The 24,654-nt window shown below is 34.4% G+C and overlaps 3 protein-coding genes across 3 annotated transcripts; all 3 read right to left on the bottom strand.

Annotated features, from left to right (window-relative positions):
- Positions 1-14,968: 14,968 nt before the first annotated feature.
- LOC114749111 (F-box/LRR-repeat/kelch-repeat protein At2g27520-like) lies at positions 14,969-16,159 on the bottom strand. The gene has a single exon (XM_028937588.1). The coding sequence runs from the start codon at positions 16,157-16,159 to the stop codon at positions 14,969-14,971; it is 1,191 nt and encodes a 396-aa protein (XP_028793421.1).
- A 2,130-nt stretch (positions 16,160-18,289) lies between these two features.
- On the bottom strand, positions 18,290-19,501 carry LOC114749110 (F-box/kelch-repeat protein At3g23880-like). The gene has a single exon (XM_028937587.1). It carries the CDS (start codon positions 19,499-19,501, stop codon positions 18,290-18,292), a length of 1,212 nt encoding a protein of 403 aa, XP_028793420.1.
- A 3,119-nt stretch (positions 19,502-22,620) lies between these two features.
- On the bottom strand, positions 22,621-23,808 carry LOC114749109 (F-box/kelch-repeat protein At3g23880-like). Its single transcript, XM_028937586.1, has one exon. It carries the CDS (start codon positions 23,806-23,808, stop codon positions 22,621-22,623), a length of 1,188 nt encoding a protein of 395 aa, XP_028793419.1.
- Positions 23,809-24,654: the final 846 nt, after the last annotated feature.

Here is a 24,654-nt window from a genome sequence, read left to right as displayed (position 1 = left end):
AAATGAACTGAACCCAAATCCTAACCGATAACAATCGATAGTGCTGGATCGAGGCACCTCTCTGACATCTCTGGTCGCCGGATTCCACAATAAAAAGGGAAAATCATTCTCATGAATTGCAACACAAAGCAAGCCATTGCTGGAACCAATTATGCTAAGGTGTCTGAACCCCAAGGAATCGAAAGGAAGAGCATCACGGACTTGCATCTCGCAATCAAGCAAACGTATCTGCGAAGGATCCAATCCAAAAGTCCGGAAAAACAGAACAGAAGGGTTATGATGACTGGAATTGCGGAGGTGATCGGCGATAAAAGATGGGGTCTTGAAGAGATTCTTCCAACGCTTGCAGACACATCGAAACCGCATTAGGGATTTCACCGGGAGCCACTTGAGAATGTTGATTATGATTTCTTCGGAAGGAATGGTGCCGCGCCATTCATCACCATCCGCCTCATGGTGATCGACCCAAAAGAAGCAAAGCCGCCGCTATCAAATGAGAACAATTAGGTTTCACTGGATAACCAGATCGTCTCTTTTTCCCCAGGATTGAAGAAAGTGTTTATGGTTAAAGAATGAAAACATCGAGGGCCTGTATGGTTAAAGAATGAAAACCTTGATGGCCTGTTTCGTTTGAGAGGTGGAAGGGAAGGGGGGACAGGGGGGAGGTTTCATGTCCTGTTTGATTGATTAAAAAAAAAAAGAGGGGAGGATATTTATGATCTCTTGTTTGATTCAAAGAGGAGAGGAGAGGGATAGTAATAATCAATTTACTATTTTACCCTTACATATTAATTTATATTTTTTATTGATATATTATATAAATTAATTTATCTTAATTTAAATCATATAATTTAATAAAATTCAGTCTTATCATGTTAACATGTGTATTAAAAAATTAGTACAATAATTTTTTATTCTAATTAATATAATAATATATAAAATAATTAAATTAACAAATTTTATATACTCTAAGAAAAAGGAAATTTTATTCCTTTAGGCTATCTTTTTTTCCAGTTTTAAAATATATTAATAAATAATATATTTATAAAAAAACATTAATTTTATATATTCTAATTTTTTTATTTAAAAATAATTTTTATTTTTACATAATTTTATATAATATTTTTTAATTATAGTATGTGTATATTTTTTATTTTTTTTTTACCTTAGCTCATATATTTTTTATTTGAACCTAAATATTATAATACTATTTTATGGGTAGAATAGAATATTAAAAACCTCTAAAACATAATTGTCCAAAAAATTTGATTTCCCTTCAAAAATCCCCCAATTTGAAAGGGAGCCAAAATGGAGAAAGAGAAGGGAGGGGAAATGGATATTTTAGCTTTCCTTCCTTCATTTTTAACCAAACTAGGGAGGGGCTCATTTGCCCTCCCCTCCCCTCCAACCAAACAAACCCTGAAGGAGAGCAAGAGTCATCATTATCAATATCATTAGGTTTTTGGTGAAAAAGGAAATATTAATCAGAGAGTATAAAAGCCAATACGATTATCAGTTATTTGATCATCAAATCAAGCCACCGTTTGGTACAAATTGCTGAATCAATGGAAAATCTCAACTAAATCTGATTATAATATTCAAATTCATATCGAATCATGCTGCTTCACACTATTAACAAATTCCAAATTAGATTTAGGGGACTAATTAGGAATTTTTTAAAATTCATATTGGATTAATACAAGGTTTAGAGAAATATATATTGGTGATTGGTTGATGATTGAATATATAAATTATTGCTATTATAAAAATCATTTTAATTTTCAGTCACGGATTTAAAATATGTTGGAAAAAAATTCAATTTAAAAAAAAACAAAGATTATCGCAATCATGCCACATTGCCACAAGAATCACCAAGGAAATCAACTTCAAAATTTCACAAGGCGTTGGCCCCACAGGGGGAAGAGGGAGTTGGACTAAACAAGTGTTTGGATAGCTCAAAAAATACTCTTAAAAAATATTTTTTTATAAATTGAAGTAAATTTCTTTGTATATTTATTTTTTACACTGTAAAAATACTTTTAAAACTGTAACAACACTTGTAAAACTACTACTTTCGGTCCTAATTATAAGAGTCAGTTGACTAATTTGAGGAGATTAAAGAAGTAAGTTAAGTTAGTTATTTCTCCTAAATAGGTGTCGTTTTTCCTAAAATATCCTTACTAATCAAGTGTATTGACTAAAACTATCATTGTTAGAAGGGCTATTTTGAAAAAAAAATATAAATATGAGAAAAAAAGTGGATTGGAGTTTTATATTTAAGACCAAAATAAAAATAAAACAGAATATTATATTAAGGAGAGGAGGTAGTATAATTTTGTTTTACTTAAACAGTCCCTGGAAAGTTCGCCGGCGGCCCTTTAACATGGACGTTATATGTTGGGTGGATCATTTGGAGGAATGAAATTGTCACGTCTGGAACTGAAACTCATAATAAAATACTGAACAGCAAACCATAAAGTGGTCTATGTCTGTTCAATCTCACAAATGAATTTAAGATGCATGTTATCTCCGGACATGACTCTCCGTGGGTTTTCTAGTTATGTGGAAAGCCTTGTACCAATTGCCAACCTTAATTCTAAAGGTTCGTCTCCTGGTGGAAGTGGGGGTTCTCATGCCTAAGGCGGTAAATAGTGCAGGGGGAGGATATTCCAATAAGTGACGTACTATCTCTTATTTCTAATTTCTAATATAAGAGTTAATTGACTGGTTTGAATATATTAAAAAATTAGTTAAGTTAGTTATTTATAATAAATAGATGTTGTCTTTTTTAAAAATTTCTTGCTAATCATGCATATTAGCAAGGATATTTTAACATGTATAACCACTACAAAAGTACCTTAAAAAAATAAATAAATATTAGAGACAAAGTGAATTGAGATTTTATATTTAGAACTAAGTTGAATGTCAAACTAGTTCTAATATTAAGAACCGGAGATAGTATTAATAAAATGCTGACCTAACGAGCTAAACAAGTTATTCTATATTTTTATTAGAAAAATACTTAGATCAAGTCCCTATATTTATTTATTATGTTCGGTTTTTCAATCACATATGGACATGGCTTTTACTTTTTTATATGAGTTTTTAATTAAATGATAGTCCTCTGGTCCTTATAAAACTTAATTATTGAGTTAATTTTGGTCTTAAATATAAGACCTATTTCTTATGTTTATCGATTTTCCTAAATTACCCATATGGATTTCTCTCAACCATAATCAAGTAAGAGAGGAAGATATGATATTAAGGAAGATGACTATGGTACTTTAAAAAAAACATGTCATTTATAACTAACTAATTTATCTAACTTCCTTGATCTAATCAAATTAGCTAGATAGATCTTATATTAAAGACTGAAAGAGTATTACTACCTCCGGTCCTAATTATAAGAGCTAGTTGACTAATTTGAGAAAATTAAAGAAAGAAGTTAAGTTAGTTATCTGTAATAAATATGTGTTTTATTTCTTAAAATATCTTTGTTAATTAAGTGTGTTGGTTAGAATTATCATTATTAGAAGGGCTACCTTGAAAAAAAATATATAAATATGATAGACAAAATAGATTGGGATTTTATATTTAGGATCAGAATAAAACTCAAGCAAGGTCTTATATTAAATATCAGAGGTAGTATTTTTTAAATATGACACAAAATCAGGTGTGGTTAAAGCACTTAACATAATAACTATAAATAATTTGATATAAATATTATCTTTTTTTTAATCAATGTGAAAATTTACGTTTATATTATATCAAATATAAAAAAGATCATCATAATCATGCCATATTGCCATAAGTATCGCCAATGAAATCAATTTCAAAATTTGAATTTAATTACAAAATTGGAATACTTCTTTGATTCGATAATAAGAATATAGAATACTTTTTTTGACTCATTAGGTCAAAGTTTTATTATCACATTACTTATTGGAATAGGTACATCGTGTATAATTGACAATATCTTTTATAACTTTCACTTGATGTAATATTATAATACTCCTCCGGTTAATGTAATTAACTAATTTAAATAAATTAAATATATTAATTAAATTAGTTAATATGATTTTTTTAAACACCCTAATTATTATTTTTTAATTTTCTCATTTCCTCTTCGACTTGATTATTATTAAGAAATATTAATAGGGTTAATTTTAAAAAAAACTGATAAACATATGAAATAGGTCTTATATATAGGAATAATATCAACTCTCTAATTAAATTTTATAAGGACCAGAGGAGTACATAGTTAAGAGTTAAGGAGTAAAAAAGTTATTATACCTTTAATACCTTGTACTATTAAAAAATATTTTAATTAATATAATATATTTAAGAGCTTCATATTTATTTTAAATCACCTTTTAACATGTTGCAACTGTTACTTGAGTTAGATTATCATGTTACAAATCCATTAGTACCTATGAACGCAGTATAAATTAGAAAAAAATAATAGAAAAATGTTTGTTGAATTTTAATAAAATAGATAGGTGATGCTAACTATTCTTATAATAGTTTTAAGAAGTTAAAATATGTCAAAATGACCCACTTGTCATTTTGAAATTTGATAGGTATTTTTTGTCATTTTTTCTACAAGTTATATTCCTGATATAATTACTTAAATTCAGTTTTATTTGATTCATCAATATAAGTTTTATTCAAGTGAGACTGGACAACCTGAATTCTCATTTATAAATGCATTAGAATTAATACAAACTTTGATTTTTCAAATTTACTCTCATTTTGATTTTGGTTCCTTAAGTTTCAAACCATATGTTTTGATTCATCAAATATCTTTTTCGTTTAAAATATTGGTCTGTATAATCCAATAAAAATATAAATTATTTTGCTTCTTGGGAAATCAAAACTTATAGTTTAAAACTTAAGGGACTAAAACTAAAATGATGAGAAATTTGAGAAATCAAAGATCATATTAATCCAGTGCGTTTTAAATTTATCTTCTAGATAAGAGGAACAAATGGCATCAGACCTTGCAATAAGTACAAAACGAACAGCTAAAATGCCATGGGATTCACTTCTACCAAAAATTATTCAAACATAGTAATTCTGCAGCATAATAATGCACCTTTAAAATCAAGTTCCTTCAATTTTCTTGATGTTAGCAACGGGTACAAGGCTTTCCACATAGTTAAGAAAATTACAATAATCAGGTTTGGGGATAGCCAACACCTTAAATTCATTCGTAATAAGACTAAAGAGAGATAGACCACTACTTTTCTGTACTTTACCTTGAGTTTCAGTTCCAGGAATAACAATTTCATCCCTCCAAATGGCCCCAAAATACAACGTCCAAGGACAAGAGATGCCAATAAATTTCTGTGTCCAACTCCATCTATTTTCAGATGAACCAATGTTTTCTTCCATGACCCACAAATCAATGGTTCGAGAGGCCCCAATTCCACTAACAAGTGCAGCAAGTTTGTCCTTGTACAAAACTAAGTTAAAAGATGAATATGAATCCCTGTGATCTGAAGGGCATGGTATCAAAGTAAGAATTTCCGTTGCTATGTCAAATGAAATTATAACTCCCTCCTTCCTGTTATCCTCGCCTGGTTTTAACCCAGGCCAAAAGATAGCTCCATTAGAAGAGACCACAGTTTCCCTATAAATAGTTACATGCTCTAAGATGTTCCCCAATTCTATTTCTTTCCATGAATCTCTACTTAATGAATACACTCCCGCTCTGCAAATTTTACGATCAATTGCCACTATCTTGTAATCATCAACAAATGAACTGAACCCAAATCCTAACACACATTTATACACTCTGTATCTAGGTACCTCTCTGATATCTCTAGTCGCCGGATTCCACAATAAAAGGGAAGGAGACAAGGAAAAGCCACACTCACGGGTTTGGACACAGAGCAAGCCATTGCTGGAACCAATGACGCTAACGCAGCAGGACTGGAAGGAACCAAGCGGAGGTGGCTTATGAACATCACGGACTTGCATCTCGCAATCCAGCAAATGTATCTGCAGAGGATCAGGTCGGAAAGTGTCGAAGAACAGAAGAGAAGGGTTGCGATGACGGGAATGGCGGAGGTGATCGGCAATGAAAGATGGCAACTGGAAGAGATTTTTCCAATGTTCACAGACACATCGAAATCGAATTAGGGATTTCACCGGAAGCCGCTTGAGAATGTTGATCATGATTTCTTCCGGAAGGAATGGTGCGGCGCCATTGATCACCGTCTGATTCATGATTGTCGCCGCGGAAGAAGAAAAGCCGTCGTCGCGATCAAATGGGAGCATTTGATAGGGTTTACCCCCTTTAAATTTTGTTACTTTTATCGGTTTAGCGCAAAAACTAAGCATTTAAATTTAAAAAAGAAAGAAGAGATCATACCATAATAATGTGATCTTAAACAATAATTTCAAATCTTAAATATATCCGCATAAATTTCAAAATAATAAAGCATTTGACCACTGACATATTTATATTTACATTTTAGTAATAAATAAATATAAAAGAAATAAATTCATAGAAAACCGGGATTTTTTCAAGGGAAAATGACAATAAAATACCACTTCAATTCCAAAAGGACAAATAAGGGACCTGAATAAGCAAAATGACAAATAGGGCACTGGGTACCAATTTGGAATTCATATTTTCGGCGAAAAGACTGAAATGCCCTTATCAGTGAGGTAAAATGAAGTGAAACTGAAATGAAAATAAAGATGGAGCAGAGCACCGGTTGAGCTGATTTAATAAAGAAGGAAAGAGAAACACTGGAAGAACACATCAGAGCTGAAAAGAGGTGAGTTTAAGTCGGTAGTCTTTGGAAATGGTATAATCTTACTCCTCCGCATCATAATTTTTTTGTCGCCTCAGAGGAAGAAAAGCCGTCGTCGCGATCAAATGGGAGCATTTTATAGGATTTACCCCTTTTAAATTTTGTTACTTTTATCGGTTTAGCGCAAAAACTACGCATTTAAATTTAAAAAAGAAAGAAGAGATCATACCACAATAATTTGATCTTAAACAATAATTTCAAATCTTAAATATATCCGCATAAATTTCAAAATAATAAAGCATTTGACCACTGACATATTTATATTTACATTTTAGTAATAAATAAATATAAAAGAAATAAATTCATAGAAAACTGGGATTTTTTCAACCAGTGATTTTTTTTTTTTGGATAACTAAAAGACAGAAAACCGAATTACATTAAGGGAAAATTACACTCAGGTCCCACAGAACATAATTAATATAAAAAAGGTCCCTCGAAATCGCGAAATGATTCTGAAGTCCCTAGGGACCTGTGTGTAATTAATTCTAATTGTGAAATTACGTAGTTACCCCTGTTAATTTGAACCTATTTACAACCTCAATAGTGGCTGTTAACAACCCGAGAAGAGGTGGTTAACAACCTCAACAACGCCCCTGGTATTCCACAGAGTGAGTTGTCATGAGTACTGCCGAGGTTGTCAATCACGTCTTCTCGGGTTGTTAACAGCACTGTTGAGATTGTAAATAAAATTAGAACCTATTTACAACATCAACAGTGGCTGTTAACAACCCGAGAAGAGGTGGTTAACAACCTCAACAACGCCCCTGGCATTCCACATAGTGAGTTGTCATGAGCACTGCCGAGGTTGTCAATCACGTCTTCTCGGGTTGTTAACAGCCACTGTTGAGATTGTAAACGAATTGTTGCAATAAAATTAACAGGGGTAAGTAGGTAATTTCACAATTAGAATTAATTACACACAGGTCCCTGGGGACTTCAGAATCATTTCGCAATTTCGTGGGACCTTTTTGATATTAATTGTACTCTGTGGGACCTGAGTGTAATTTTCCCTTACATTAACCCATGTCCCTGGACATAGCTACCCATAGTTCTTCCGAAGCGTGAGTTATCATATGGAAGCCGATCATAGTTGAGAGGCCCTCCTTGGCGAGTATATCAGCTGCTACATTATACCATCTCCTCACGCGCCGCACTTTAACTTGCCAGTCTCGACTTAGCATCCCTTGAGCTTCCTTGACTAGGACAGAGTCGTCGTGGTGTTCGCTAACCTCCCCAAGCAACAGTGATATTGCTTCAGTGGAGTCCGATTCAAGAATGACATCTCGAAACCCCATATCCCATGCTACTTTCAGACCGTGCAGGCAGCCCCATAGCTCTGCTGTGAGTGTGTCGCCCTCCTGGAATCTGAACATGAAGCCTCTTATGAACCTTCCTTCGTTGTCGTGGATCAATCCTCCACATGCAGCAGCTCCAGTCTTGTGGTAGTAGGCACCATCAACATTAACTTTGATTTGCCCTGGTTGAGGTGGATGCCATTGTTCCTCCTTGACCCCCGTTAGTGACACTGCTGACCGTCCTCTATGGAATTTGGCATGTGCTTCGCTTGCACTGTGAGTCATAGCTTTAATGCTTCCACACAGCATGGCATTAGAGGTCTCCTTTCGCTCAAACAGCAAGCGGTTCCATCTCCTCCAAATCCACCAGCACGCAATAGCGAAGGTTGCTCTCCATTCTTCCGCTTCTATGCTACCAGTCATAGTAAGATTCCATCTAAACCATTCGTCAAATCCCAAGACATCGAACCTTCTCCAGATTGCAGGGTGCACGAGCTTGCGCCACAACTTCTTCGTCAGATGACAATCACGAAGTACATGAAGAAGATCCTCAGTGCAACTACTATAAACCGGACATGCGTCATTACTGCTGAGCCCACGCTTTCGTCTGGAGGCATTCGTTAGCAGGCGTTTATGAGCAGCGGTCCAAAGAAAAATGTGACACCTCTCCGAAATTTGTAGCTTCCAAAGCTTCCTCCAAAACGGGTCTTCAGTAGCTTCCAGTGGCCTTAAGGACTCATATGCTGACTTCACAGAAAACTCACCACTTTTATTCCGACGCCAACAAACAGACCCTTTGTCGTCAAGCTCAAGCCCCTCACTAACTTTTTTCCACGTGTTTTTTATGCCTAACCAAATGTTTGAGCCCGATCTGTTGGATTCAATTTTTGGGATAAGGTCATTCCCACACTTATATTTGTCTCTCACCACCTTAACCCACAGGTCATCTCGGCGCCTCACAAGATTCCAACCCAGTTTCATCATATAAGACTGATTCTGATGATTTGCATGGCGCAACCCTAAGCCACCTCGATTCTTCGGCAGGCACACATCATCCCAGGCTACTAAGTGAATTTTCCTACGATCCTCTAAGCTGCCCCACAAAAAATTCCTATTCAACCTATCGAGATTCTCGCAGGTAGAAGAAGGAAGAAAGGACGTTTGCATCGTGTAACCAGGAATCGCCGACGACACTGAGGATATGAGCGTGTGTCGTCCAGCTAGCGACAACGCACTCGCTCTCCACTTAGATATGCGGGATTTAACTCGGTCAATGACATCGCTGTAGGTGTCCTTTGTGACCCTCATATGGTGAAGCTTGACACCAAGATATTTCCCAAGATCACCAGTTTGAGTAAACCCCAAGAGATCACCTATCTCCTTGCGTCTATTGTGATTGACATTTGCAGAGAAGAAGAGTCTCGTTTTTGCAGCATTTACCTTCATGCCCGAACTAGTGCAAAATGCATGCAAGCATTTATTTATCTCCTCCGCTTGATTGACGGAAGCTTCTGAGAACAAAATGATGTCGTCAGCAAAAAATAAGTGGGAAATATGTGGGCCAGTTCTTGTAAGTCAAATGGGATGCCATTGCCTTTTCGCTATACTTTCCTGTATAAGGTGGGCTAGTTTTTCAATGCATATAACAAAAAGGTAGGGAGAGATAGGATCGCCTTGTTTCACACCTCGAGAAGGCAAAAATTTTTCTGCTTTATCTCCATTCCAGAGAAGCTGCATACGTGCCGAAGCCACACAGTTTGAAATGATGTCTCTAAAATGAGTCAGCAAGTTCAGTTCCTCAAGACAAGAAGAGAGAAACCCCCAATTCACTCGATCGTATGCTTTCTCCAAATCAATCTTGATTGCCATAAAACCTTTTTTCCCCTTCATTGTGCGCATGGAGTGTATGACTTCTTGTGCCACAATAATATTCTCACTACTATGTCTTCGAGGGACGAAGCTACACTGATTGGGAGATATGATCCGAGGGAGAATAGGTTTAATCCTATTAGAAAGAATCTTGGTTATTATCTTGTAAACTACGTTGCACAACCCAATTGGTCTGAGGTCTTTTAGTGTTTCTGGGGGTTCTTTCTTTGGTATAAGAGCAATCAGCGTGCCATTAATATCTCTGACCTTCTGGGGGTTCACAAAGATCTGTCGCACACAAGTGTGGATAGCGTTCCATACCGTCTCCCAATGGTTCTGGTAGAATAATGCATTAAAGCCATCTGGCCCTGGAGACTTCAAGGGACCCATATTGAACAAAGCAGTCTTGATTTCTTCCAAAGTCACGTCCTTCCCGCATGCATGCAGTTCATGATCCTCAATCTTCGGAAAAGAGATGGCACATTCTATCAAAGGCCTCTCATGAACTTATCCTGAAAAAATAGTTATGTTTAGTTTCTTATATTTATTGCGCGAAGTTTTTCAAGCCATATATCCTATTTTTATTATCATTTATTTATACACTTTAATTAAGGATTATTATCATTAAAATATTTATGCTTCAAAATTATTTATATTTCAAAAGTTATAGTATATTATTTTACGCTTGCTATGTCATCTATATTTCCTCCCACATTTTTAAAAAATTAAACTAAAATTTAAACTATTTAAATGTATATCAAATTTTAACTTAATTATTGCAGCACCAGCACCTCCACCTGCACCTGGAAGACACATATTTTTCATTATTTAAGATCACATATGATAGATAGATTTTTGCTCAAAAATATTCAAGTTGATTATCCATATGATAAAACTGAAATCAAAGATTAAATTAATTTTTAAATAATATGTATTAATTTTTTAATACCGAGGACATGAATCCTCAGGAAGTCAACCTTCCAAACATATTTGACTTTCAGTCAATTAAACTTCTGAAGAGTCCAACGCAGAGTGACATCAGATTGTGTATTCATCTTCTCTAATGCAAGATAAGCTATTGATATACTCCATGCAAAAAAAGCATAGACAAACAATCTTGGTGGGCTGAGTTGTACCCATACACTAGCATTTAAATAATGCTCCTGTTATATATCCATCTATAAATAAATAGTTTTTTAATAGTGATTTATACAATACAAAATAATTATATAATAATAATTTTGTCTCGATTTATATAAAACGTGTTTATAAGTACTTCTAAGTGATATCAAACAAGCATTTATAAACGTGTCAAATAAAATAAAAGAAACGTCAAGTGTTCAAAACTTGAGTTCATCGTCCTAGATAACATAGCTAAATTATTTAAACAAAGCAAAGCTGCAGCACGATAATGAACATTTCAAATCAAGTTTCTTGGATGTTGTGGATGCTTGACAACTGGTACAAGACTTTCCACGTAATCAAGGAAATTACCATAATCATGTCTAGGGACAACCAAGATCTTAAATTCATTAGTGGTGACATTAAACAGCCACAGACCATTTTTTTGGGTTTTTATTCAGTATTTTACATTGAGTTTCAACTGCAGACATGATAATTTCATTCCGGCCGCCACTGAATTTCGGAGTTCAACTCCATCTCTTTTCACATGAACCAATATCTTCCGCCATCACCCACAAATCAAAGTTTCGAAAGGCTCCAGTATGAATATCAAGTACAGCAAGTTTGTCCTTGTACACGGTTAAGTTAAGATATGAATATGAATTCCCATAACCTGTAGGGCATGGCATGAAACTAAGTACTTCCTTTGCCATGTCAAATGAGACTGTGAATTCTTCCTCCCTCCAACCCTCTCGTTGCCCCGTTTTAATCCATTCCAAAACATAGCACCATCAGAGGAGACCATAGTTTCACCAAAAATAGTTACATTCTCTAATATGTTCCCAAATTCCATTTCTTTCCATGAATCTCTCCTTAAAGAATAGACTTGCGCTCTACAACTTTTAGCATCAATTGTCACTATATTGTAATCGTCAACAAATGAACTGAACCCAAATCCTAACACGCGTTTATCCACTCTAGATCTAGGCACCTCTCTAACATCTCTAGTCGCAGGATTCCACAGTAAAAGAAAACTAGGCACGGGAAAGCTAGACTCACGGTTTGCAGCACAGAGCAAGTCATTGCCGGAACCAATGAGGCTAACGAAGCGGGCCCGCATGGAACTGAGGCTAACGAAGCGGGCCCGCATGGAACTGAACGGAGGTAGCTTCTGAACATGACGGACTTGCATCTCGCAATCGAGCGAATGTATCTGCAAAGGATCAAGTCGGAAATTATAGAAGAACAGAAGGGTTGTGATGAGTGGAGTGACGGAGGTGATCGGCGATGAAAGATGGGGTCTTGATGAGATTTTTCCAATGTTTGCAGACACATTGAAATCCAATTAGGGATTTCACCGGAAGCTGCTTGAGAATGTTGGTGGTGATTTCTTCGGGAAGGAATGGTGCAGCATTCATGGTTGGCAACTCAGAAGAATTAAAGCTGTAGCGACTGAATCAGAGTATTTTACAAGTTTAAGTGGAGGCTGGCATGAAGAGATCGTCGCGCCCCGAGTTTTTATTTCCTTTTTTTTTTTTTACCATGAATGATTTTCCATTATATGATATATATATATATATATATAGAATAATTTTTTAGAAAAATTACAACCAAATCCCATAAAAAGAAAAAAAATTACAAAATAACTCTTAGAGGTTATCATGCTATTCAGATTGCTATTGGAACTTTTTAATAATTATTTCTCTTCTATGAAATTTGATTGTAATTCTCTCTAATTTTTTACCCATTGCATCATAGACCAAAAATGTTTTATTAATACATTACTTAATGGAATCTGTCCATCACATATAATTTACTTTATTTTTCTATATATTTCGCTTGATCTAACATCATACCACATTCAATTTTTAATATCAAATCTAATTTATAATTCAAATTAAACTATAAACTAAATCTTATATTAAGGCTATAAACCAAATTTTATATTAAAAATTAGAGGTTGTAAACTTGTAAAACATAAAATTAAGAGTTAAGGATTAAAGTGTAATTCTACCCTTAATACAATATGCTATTGGAAAATATTTTAACCATAAGTTCCACTTTAACCTCAACATTGCTGAAGCTTTAGAGGTGGATTTGGCTTCTCTCCATTTTTTCTTTCCTCCTTCCCATATTAAACATCAGATTAAAATTCAAATGATCTATATTTCATGTTTTATAAAATGGTTAAGTCACAAATTTGCTTTTAAAGTTTTCACTTAAGAGCACTAAGTGTTCAAAAGATTTTTTTTTTGGGTGTGAAAATTTACTTCGAAAGTTCAAAATCATAGGAATTTTGCCCCTTTATTATTACAAATTTTAACAGTCAATATTATTATTTTAATAATCAACGTTGGTTTTTTTTAATAACATAGGGTAAAATTGTTATTATTTTAAACTTTCAAGATAAATTTATACTTAAAAAAACTTCTGAGTACGTAATACTCTTGAGTGAAATCTTCTATAACAAATTTACACCTTAACCCTATATAAAATAATTTTATAAAATATTTTTTATCGCTTCTTTAAATTATCATGACTAATATTTAGTAGTTCAGTTTTAGTTATTCATTTTTAATAATTTAAATTATTATTAATAATTTTATTGAAACATAAAATCTGAATCATCCAAATTTCAAGCTAATGATTGAGATGGAAAGTGGAGAAGAGGGACAAACTCACAAATCAACAAATAAACCCATTGACACAAATTTCGTTCGCAGGAATAGCAGCATCTCTCTATTGTGTTCCCCTGGAAATTTGAGTGGTTTACTATGTTACTCAATCTATGCTTAGCCAATAAACATAAAAATCTGTTATGGGAGATTCTGAACGTTTTTACGCATAACTCTTCAATCAATAAAACTTGAAAAATGAAGGGAAATTACTATAAGATCTGAAGAAAAGAATATATTCACGAAAAAATACCATAACAATTGAGTAACAATGATAAGTTACATTGTGAAAAATGATAAAAAAAAACATTTCAACTGTTCACTTATTATTGAGATTATTTTAATAATTATTTTTTTTGTTTGGACCTCGTCATAATTCTCCCAAAAATGAATCATATCATTCACTGTATATCCATAATCCATAATAATATAATTTGTCATAAGTTTCATATTTCTTATTCATGTTTATATTAATGGACGATTTCAATTAATTTCTGCTTTGCTTATTTACCAACATTCAATTTCGCTAACCTTGATTATTTGGATGTATCCTGTGAAGTCAATCAAAATGTATAAAAAATATCGAAGGAAAAACAATTAATTTTTTGAAGAGTAAAATGTAAAGTTGTACCCATACACTATCACTTAAATAATTCTTACATATCCACCTAAAAAAAGAAAAACAGAGTGACTGAACTGAACAAGCTGATTCATTTCCAGGCAAGAAACATACCATATGTTTGATATAAAACATTGAAAACGAGGGATAGGAATTGGAATTGGAATTAAAAAAATCATTAAAATAGTATTTAGTATGAGTACTTGCTTATTAAATGAGATTAGACAAACCCATAAAAGTGGGATTGAGAAATATCACTTCCCATATGGTATTCTCTAATCCCATATATATGGGTTTGACTAATCCCATATAACAAATAATCTCTTGTACTAAACACTCTTTTAATAAATTTTCTCAATCCGAATCCCAATTCGTATTCCTACTTTTCAATGCTTCCTACCAAACACAATCATAAAGAATTCAACCTGAATTCATCCTCCTCGATAACATCAATAAATGGCATCAGACCTTGCAAATACAAAATGAACTGAAATGCCATTTATTCATTTCTACCAGAAGTATTTAAACAGAGCATACCTGCAGAATAATAATGAACCTGTAAAATCAAGGTTCTTCAATGCTGGGGAAGTTAACAACTGGTAGGAGGCTTTCCACATGATTAAGAAACTGATAAGAGCCATGTTTGGGGACAACGACCATCTTAAATTCATTAGTAGTGAGATTGAGCATACATAAACCACTTTCTGGTTTTTTCTTCCATAGTTTACCGCATGTTTCAGTTCCAGACATGACAATTTCATTCCTCCAAATGGTCCCTCCACCATTTAACGTCCAAGGACAAGGGCCGCCGGTGAATTTCTTAGTCCAACTCCATCTCTCCCTAGATGAACCAATGTCTTCCTCCCTCACCCACAAATTAATGTTTGAAGAGCCCCCAGCTCCACTACTAAGTATAGCAAGTTTGTCCTTGTACACCGTTAAGTTAATAAATGAATTGCTGTGAACTCTAGGCAATGGTATGAGAGAAAAAGCTTCCATTACCATGTCAAATGAAACTATAACTCCCACCTTTCTCTTGTTTCCTGGTTTTTGCCCATTCCAGAAGATAGCTCCATCAAAGGAGACGACAGTGCTAGGGGAAATAAATACATCATCTAACAAGTTCACATATTCTATTTCTTTCCATGAATCTGTTTTTAATGAATATACTTCCACTTCACAATCCATAGCATCAATCACCACTATCTTGTAATCATTAAGCGATGAACTGAAACCAAATCCTAACACACAAGAATCGATAGTTCTAGAATTAGGCACCTCTCTGACATCTCTAGTCGACGGATTCCACAGTAAAAGGGAAGAAGGAGAGATGACAGACTCATTCGCATGGATTGTAACACACAGCAGGCCATTGCTGGAACCAATGATGCTAACGAGCTTGAACGGCAAGGAATCAAACGGAGGTGCCTTCGGAACATCACGGACTTGCATGTCGCAATCGAGCAAACGTAGCTGCAATGAATTAGATCCATAATTCTGGAAGAACAGAAGAGAAGGGTTGTGAGGACGGGAGAGGCGGAGATGATCGGCGATGAAAGATGAGGTCTTGAAGAGATTTTTCCAATGTCTGCAGACACATTGAAATCGCATGAGGGATTTCGCCGGAAGCCGCTTGAGAATGTTGTTCATGATTTCTTCCGGAAGGAATGGCGCGGCGCCATCGGTCACCGTCTGGTTCATGGTTGTCGACAAAGGAGAAGAAGAAAAGCCGTCGTCGCGATCAAACGAGAGCATTTTATAGGGGCGGTTCAATTCAATGCAAGGATTAAATTTTGTAACTTTGAATATTCTAATTATAAAAACTTTTATTTGCAGCCTACAAACAGATTTTTATATTAGCAATGGAAGTCCTCTGTATAATAGATAGATTTTTGCTCAAAAAAAAATAATAATAGAGAGATAATCTGAAAAATATCAAAAGCTTCTGTTCAAGTTGATTAATCCGTATGATAACACTGAAATCAAAGCTTAAATTAATTTTACTGGACGCTCCTAATAGCTAAAGTGATATCAAGATCGATAAATTTTGCTCAATATCAATCAATAAATTTTGTAATATTAAAAGAAATCTCTTAATTTCCTATCTCTGATTTTAATTAATTAACGAGATTTTAAAAATTTAAAATCCTATATTGTCATTTGTCAATGTGTTGAGTCTAGATATAACAAACAAAAGCAGTTCTAGGAAGTAAAAAGCAAACAAAAAGACCCAATTTTTTATTTTTAAAAAAAAAAGTGTAACCCAAACTAAGGGGTATTTGGTATGAAGCAAAAACACTTAAAAAAATGCTTTTATGTAAATCAAAACAAATTTTCTTTCATATATTTACTTTATATATTGTAAGATTAATTTTAAAACAATGATTTGATTTGTACCAAAACAATCCAAAAGTAAACAATAGATTAGTTCTTGTAAACACAAAGAACATAACCCTAACAAAAGATAGACATTGATATAGCTAATAACTTGAAATAACCCATTGTTAATTCAATCCTAAGGTAATTTAGTCTTAAGCATCTTAAGCAAACACTAATCAATAGAGATGGGGTATAAGTTAAACCCTTATAACACAATGAACCAAAGTTCAAATTCAAAAAAAGTGACCATTTTTAGTGTTCAATAGTACTTTAAACATGATTTGCCTCTATAGACTCATTTTAAAAAAAACTAAGAAGATAAGGTTAAAAGCTTTTAATTAATTTTTATTACTCTTTTAATTTATATATTCTTTTTATTAAAAATCTTAAAATCCCACTTTTTTAATTTTTTAAATTGGGTTGGTTAAAATTTTTCCCCTTCTCCCCTCTCTTCTATTTTCCTCGTACCAAAATAAGATGAAAGCCCGTTGAAACCCAACAATTTTCCCATCTCATAAGCATCAAGAGTTACCATTTTCGTTGGTATGGAATTTTCAATTTTCAATTTGAATTATAATTTCTTGTTTACAATACCATCACGGAGCTGATTTATTTTTTAAAAAATTACCATCTTACCTCCCTCGCCTTCCAACTAGGCAACCTCGCAAAGCAACTTCAACGAGTTATACAATTGAGAATTATTTGTTTCCCAACTTATAGATAGAATAATTCGCAGTATTTTATTTGTATTTAGCATGTTATATTAATCAATAATTGATGTGGATTGAACTCCGTCATGTTTAAGCAAGGAGATTTTATGTGTTAAATTTTTTGGGGGTTTACCAAAATCACAATTAAATCTTATTAGTTCAAGATAATACAAAGTATTTCCAACCAAGCAAATGTGAGGCACAGTGAGAAAACATCAATGTGGGCTTGATATAAAACCAAAACACCATTCTATATATGTGCGCTCCAAAAATGCACTTTTCCATATACAAAGAAAAGACAAACCAATATCTAATGACTTTCTCTGTCAAAGAATAGACCTAGTATTTCTTGTGCCAACAGAGTACTCTTAAACAGCTTCTTCCTTGAGGTTCTAGAGAAATACGAACTCAAAATATCAAAATTCAGAGATCACATAACCTCTTGCTCTTGTAACAAAAACACATTTTTTCTTATGTCTTGCAGAAAATTTCATAACAGATATTGCAGAGCATAGAGATTACAATGTGACCACATATCATATAAAAAGTCCCAAATAATCCTACACCAGCAATGAAATAACATTATACATCCATCTTTGAAAAACAAAAAGGATAGCATGAGATTATAAATGGGTAAAATCAAACAGAAAATATCTCCATTTATCATTCTGCATAACATCTCCAGAAGGCATCAAACCCTATATACAATGATCTTAAGTCTAAACTGATAGGAATACATTGCTCTCAAAAATACTTAAACAACGTACAGCTGCATGGTAATAATTAACCTTGAGGATTAAGGCTCTTCAATTTGAACGTTGCCAAGTGGTACAAGACTTTCCACGTAATTGGAAACAGTGAAACCATAGCCAGGTTTGCGTCGAGGGAATTCAATAATCTTAAGTTCACCAGTAGTGACATTGATCAGATATAGGGGTTCAACATTTCCCATTTCACGTTCCATAAATGCAGCCATTCTAAAATTGCTCCACACAATCTGATTCCTCCAAATGGTTCCAGTACATACCTCGACATAAGGCTGGCACAATAGACAACATGGGACATAAGAGTTGCAAGTATATTTCTTACTTGAACTCCATCTCTCCCCAGATGAGCCCATGCCCCCCTCCTCCATCACAGTCAACGAAAGACAAGAATCTCGAGAATTACTGGCTCTAGAATGAGAAAATATAGCCAGCTTGTTCTCATACACGGTAAACAAACATGATTCCCTAACAAAAGCAGGCCATGGCATCACTGTGAACACTTCGGTTGCTAAATCAAATGAAACTATCACATAACCAAGATCTGCCTTTGACCCATACCAAAACATAACTCCATTAGCAGTGACACCAGAACGTTCGATGTAAACATCTTTTATGTTGTCAAATTGTATGTTTCTCCAAGACCCAATGCCTAATGAATACGCTTCCACTCCACAAACAGCGTCAACCTGGGTCAATCTTACTATCTTATAATCATTAATAATAGGACTGAACCCGAACCCCAAAAACCAGTCCAAATCCGAAAAATCATCCAAAGTCATTATGGGCACTTGTCTCACCTTTCTAGCCGCCGGATTCCACAATAAAGGGGCAGGAGGATGTTTTTTCAAATCAGCGAAGCATAGCAAGCCATTGCAGGAACCGACGAGGAAAAAGCCCACCAAGGAACCGGCCAAAGGTGCGCTCTCAAACTCATGAAATTGCATCTTGCAATCGAGCAAATATAAGTAGAAAGGATAACTGGGATTAGACTGTCCCATGACAAGACAAGGGTTTTGAAGAGTGGAGTGGCAGAGATGTTCTTGGATGAATAATGGGGTCTTGAAGAGAATTTTCCAACGTTTGCAGACGCACTGAAACCGCATTAGGGATTTCACCGGAAGCCGCTTCAGAATGTTGGTTATGATTTCTTCGGGAAGGGATGGTGTGGCGCCATTCATCACCGTCTGCTTCACGGTTGTCGACTCAGAAGAAGAAAAGCCCCCGCCCCCAAATGAGAGCATTTTAGTGTCTCAGTGGAGACTCGGGCAAGCAGATTGTGGAGTCCCGGGTCTTCATTTCCGTTTGCGGAGTGAGTTTTTTTTTTTTTTTTTAAACGATAAATCAGTTTTGGTTGCTCAAAGTCGCACACAAGAGAATTAAATATAAAAAAATTCTTTAAAATCATCAAATAATTTTAAAGTCTCAAGTGATCTTATTACAAGAGAAATTATTTGTTTAATTATAAATTGTCATTATTTTTTAAAAAAATTTATATTGATAACTGAAAAAGTAGTCGTTGATAACTTAAGTGTAAGGACTGATAATTATCACAACAGGTATTAACAACTTACACATTACATTTTGTGATGTGCTGAGAAAATGTCTTGTCAATCTTTGTTGTGATAGTCGTCAGTCTTCACAACTTAAATTGTCAACGACTACTTTTTCAGTTATCAATGTAAACTCTCAAAAAAAAGAAGACAAATTAGTAATTAAACAAATAAAATTTATTACAATGAGTTTCTTTAAAACTTTAAAATAATTTGATGATTTCCAAAGATCTTCTTGTATTTAATTTTCTTGAATAAGACCTTATTGTAATTTTTCCTTTCTTTTCTCTTTGGGCCCATAATTACATACTACCTCCGGTTTTTAATATAAGACCTTATTTAATTTTTATTTTGATTCCAAATATAAAACTTCAATCCGTTTTATCTCTCATATTTATATATTTTTTTTCAAGATAATCCTTCTAACAATAATAATTCTAGCCAATATACTTAATTAACAATGATATTTTACGAAAGACAACACTTATTTATTCAAATAAATAATTTAATTTCCTTTCTTAATCTCCTCAAATTAGTCAATTAGCAAGACCGAAGGTAGTATTAAGTAAAATCAATTTATTGATATGATGTTCTTTAGTCTTTTTTTTTTTTTCCCGGAAAAAGGATTTAGCTTTTTAGTAGATTTTTTTTATCACTAATCTTATAAACATCTTGTGAAATATTAAGGAGTCTAATGAAATTAAAAAGAAAACACATAAGATAATGGAGATATCATCACGTCAACAAAAAAAATATTATATTTAGGACTGGAAAAGTACTACTTCCAAAACCCTTTATTGATAAGTAGATGAGAAAAAAAATTCATTAAAATTGTTAATCTACTTTCCCCATCTTATTTTAATTATATAAAAAGATGGGAATGCATTTCTTTTATTTTTCTTGTTAACTCTTAAAAATATTTTCTTGTGGTATTCAACATCCTACAATTAGTGGAAAGAATTGGCAATTCTTTTGAGTGAAGACTAGGTTGCAGCTATTGTTGAAACTTTTATCCAGCAGCATATCAGCTAGGACCTTAGCATCTGATTCAACAATTACCTGTTTAAAACCGAAGTCCCTCTGTAGATGGCCCATTCCTCTGCTTCTGGTACTATACAGTTGCCAAGAGATTGGGCGAAGCCAACAATCCAATTATCTTAGCAGGGGCATGGTTGTTACTGTGGAGTTTAGGAGCTTCTTTGAGATCAGCAAAAGATTTCCAGCAGCAGCCGGATTCTTAGGCTTTTTGAAAATCATCATTGCACCAAAACTTATTCCTCCATAACCATGAAATCCAAATGATATCCCAGGAAACCTTCAGATTCATTCCCATATTTCCACTTAGATTCATAGCTATTCAGTCCTTGAGATCAGCAGAAAAGAATCAGTTGACCACTTACTTCTCCACTCGTTAGTTGGAAGCTAACCAAAGAAAACTTAGCCTTTATGCATTTTTCCATTTTCAGATTACCTAACAATCGTGACTGTAAAAGTTTGGAGATGGTTTTTCAATTAAGTAGTAAGCACTTTTAACAGAAAAAATCAAAAAAATCAAAGTTAAATCCTAGTTCAAGATGATACAGAGTACTTCCAACCAAGCAAATGTGAGGCACACTAAGGAAACATCAATGTGGCCTTGATATAAAAACAAAACACCATTATTTTCCATATATGTGTATATATGTACATATATATGCTCCGAAAATGTACCTTTCTCCCAAAAAAAAAGAAAAAAGACAAACCAATATCTACTGACCTCTGTCAAAGAATGGACCTAGTATTTCTTATGCTAATAGAGTCCTCTGAAACAGCTTCTTCGTAACGGTTCCAGAAAAATACGAACTCAAAATATCAAATATTCAAAGATCACGTAACCTCTTGCTTTTATAACAAAACACCCTTTTCTTATGTATTACAGGAAATTTCATAACAGATATTGCCCATGACTTGTTCATTGGAAATCTTTGGATGCTATAGAGATTACAATGTGGTCAGACATCAATTAATGCAAGGTTTATCACCAATCAATTAATGCACCGATTCAGACAGAAAATGTGTTAATAGGCTACTTCAGATTATGCACATAACAGAAAAGTGAGAATCCATTAGAAAGAGTGAAAGGGAAATGAATTAAAATGACAGATAAATATCTGACAAGCATATTAAACTAATCCAATTAGTTGCAGCAGGAGGTTTTCTCAAGAAGGGTCTAAATAACTTCTAACCACATGAATGTCTGGAAACAAGTAGCACATCAGCTATTAACCTATATTATTTCTATTGCATAGACATTTCAAGAGAAACTTCTTTGTCATTGTGTATAGAGACAGAAATTGAATGGGAAAAAGGGATGAATGAACCGATTTCTATTAATTTCTGCTTTGCTTATTTCCCAATATTCAATTTCGCTAACCTTGAATGTTATTTGGAAAAGCAGTGAAATTTGAAGAGTCCAATGCAGAGCAGCATCAGCTTGTGTATTCATCTCCTCTAATGCAAGACAAGCAATTGATACTTCACGCAAAAGCATAGAAAAACAGGTTTGGTGTGCTGGGTTGTACTCATACACTAGCACTTAAACAACTCTCGTCTTATATATCCATCTGAAAAGATAAGAAAGAAAAACAGAGAGAATGCACAACCTTCAAATAAAACAAGAAACATAAAGCATTCAATACCTGAATTCATCATTGTAGATAACATCACTAAATAAACTTGCAAGTAGATAATGATCTAAAATGCCATAGATTCATTTCTACCAAAAATACTTATACAAGGCACATCTGCAATATAATAGTGAGCCTTTAAAATCAACGCTCTTCAATATTCTGGATGCTAGCAACTGGCACAATGCTTTCCACATAATTAAGAAAAACACAACAAGAGCAATGATTGGCGATAGGGAGCATCTTAAATTCATTGGTAGTGACATTGAACATACATAGACCACTTTTTGGTCCATCTTCCAGTGTTTCACGATCAATTTCAGTTCCAGACGTGACAATTTCATCCCTCCAAATGGTCCCAGGATGAAATGTCCAAGGACAAGGGCCGCTGGTGAATTTCCTAGTCCAATTCCATCCCTCCTCAGATGAACCAATGTCTTCCTCCACCACCCACAATTCAATGATTGAAGATTCAATGGTTGGGAAGTCTCCAATTCCAAGTTCAGTAATCATAGCAATGTTGTCCTCATACACAGTTAAGGTAAAACTTGGATTACCGGATAATGGAGGCCATGGTATCAAAGTAAACACCTCCATTGCTATATCAAATGAAACTATAACTCCATCAGCTTCTTCATCCTCCTCTTCCTCCTCCTCGCCTGGTGTTGACCCATACCAAAAAATAGCCCCATTAGAGGAGACACTATCACGATAAGGAGTTACATCCTCTAAGTTTTCAACTTCTATTTCCTTCCATGAATCTCTACTTAATGAATAGGCTTCCGCTCCACGAACCGTTATATCACTATAATCAACAGCGATTGCCACTATCTTGTAATCATTAACTAATGGACTGAACCCAAATCCTAACAGACAATTACACCCACCATAATCGATAGCTCTGGAGCTAGGCACCTCCCTGACATCTCTAGTCGCAGGATTCCAAAGTAAAAGGGACTTAGGAGTTATGCCACGCCGCAAGACTTCAACACAGAGCAAACCGTTGCAGGAACCAATGATGTTAACGGACATGGACGGCGAGGAATCGAACTGAGGTGCCTTCTGAACATCACGGACTTGCATCTCGCAATCGAGCAAACGTAACTGCAAAGGATTAGCTCCATAACTCTGGAAAAACAGAACAGAAGGGTTTTGATGACTGAAGTGGCAGAGGTGGTCAGAGACAAAAGACGGGGTCTTGAAGAGATCTTTCCAATGCTTGCAGACACATCGGAATCGCATAAGGGATTTCACCGGAAGGCGCTTGAGAATATTGGTCATTATTTCTTTGGGAAGGAAGGGCGCGGCGTCACTCATCACCGTCTGCTTCATGTTGTCGACCCGAAGGACACTCACAGGCACAGACGAAAGCCGTCGCTATCAAATGAGAGCATTCTAGGTTTTACGGGAGAGATTCGGCATGGGCAGAAAGCCGCGTCCAAGTATTTATGCGTAAATCGTTTTCTTTTTCTTTTTATCTTTTTTTTTTTTTCCTTTTGTTTTTTTTTTGTCTTTTTCTTTCCCTTATGACGCAGTGAATGCACGTGATGACTCCATGAGTAATATTAAAAGGAAATGTAGCTAATTTCCAACCTATGATTGTAATTAATTAATGAGATTTTAAAGTCATATTGTCATTTGTAGATGTGTTAGGCTGAAAAAAAATTTCCAAAAAAACGAAGACTAAAACTTGAGTCTAAGTCCCCCTACTAAGGATCTGTTTGGGAGGATTTAAGAAATCTCTTATAAGTACGTTTCACGTAAGTTGAGACAAAACTCTTATCAAATACTTATTTCATGTTTTATAAATTATTATTGAAAAGCTATTTATAAACTACTTATAAACTTATATGGTAAACAGGTCCTAATACGGTAAATAAAAAGAAAGTAAAGGGCAAACCAAAAAAGGCCCAAGTTTTGGGGGAAAAAAAAAGTGCAACCCAAACTAACAAAGTATGCAATAGACTTGTTCCTGCAAATGCAGAGAGCATAGCCCCAACAAAATATGGATATTGAGATGGCTAATGCGTTGAAATAACCCACTGTTAATTCAATAGTGAGGTAATTAAGGCTTAAATATCTAAAGCAAACACTAATCAATAGGGTGGGGTATAATGGAATGAGTTGGTTTGTTAGTGAACCAAAGTTTAAATCCATGTTAAAAAAAGTGTGTACATG

The sequence above is a fragment of the Neltuma alba genome, unplaced genomic scaffold, assembly GCF_004799145.2.
Source record: "Neltuma alba isolate B1F8T4 unplaced genomic scaffold, ASM479914v2 tig00005947_pilon, whole genome shotgun sequence".
NCBI classification, from domain to species: Eukaryota; Viridiplantae; Streptophyta; class Magnoliopsida; order Fabales; family Fabaceae; genus Neltuma; species Neltuma alba.
This window is presented reverse-complemented; position numbering and strand designations above follow the sequence as displayed.

What these genes read in the sequence shown, in the direction of transcription:
- LOC114749111 (XM_028937588.1), bottom strand. Translation starts at nt 16,159, where the DNA reads ATGCTCTCGTTTGATCGCGACGACGGCTTTTCTTCTTCTCCTTTGTCG.
- LOC114749110 (XM_028937587.1), bottom strand. Translation starts at nt 19,501, where the DNA reads ATGCTCTCATTTGGGGGCGGGGGCTTTTCTTCTTCTGAGTCGACAACC.
- LOC114749109 (XM_028937586.1), bottom strand. Translation starts at nt 23,808, where the DNA reads ATGAAGCAGACGGTGATGAGTGACGCCGCGCCCTTCCTTCCCAAAGAA.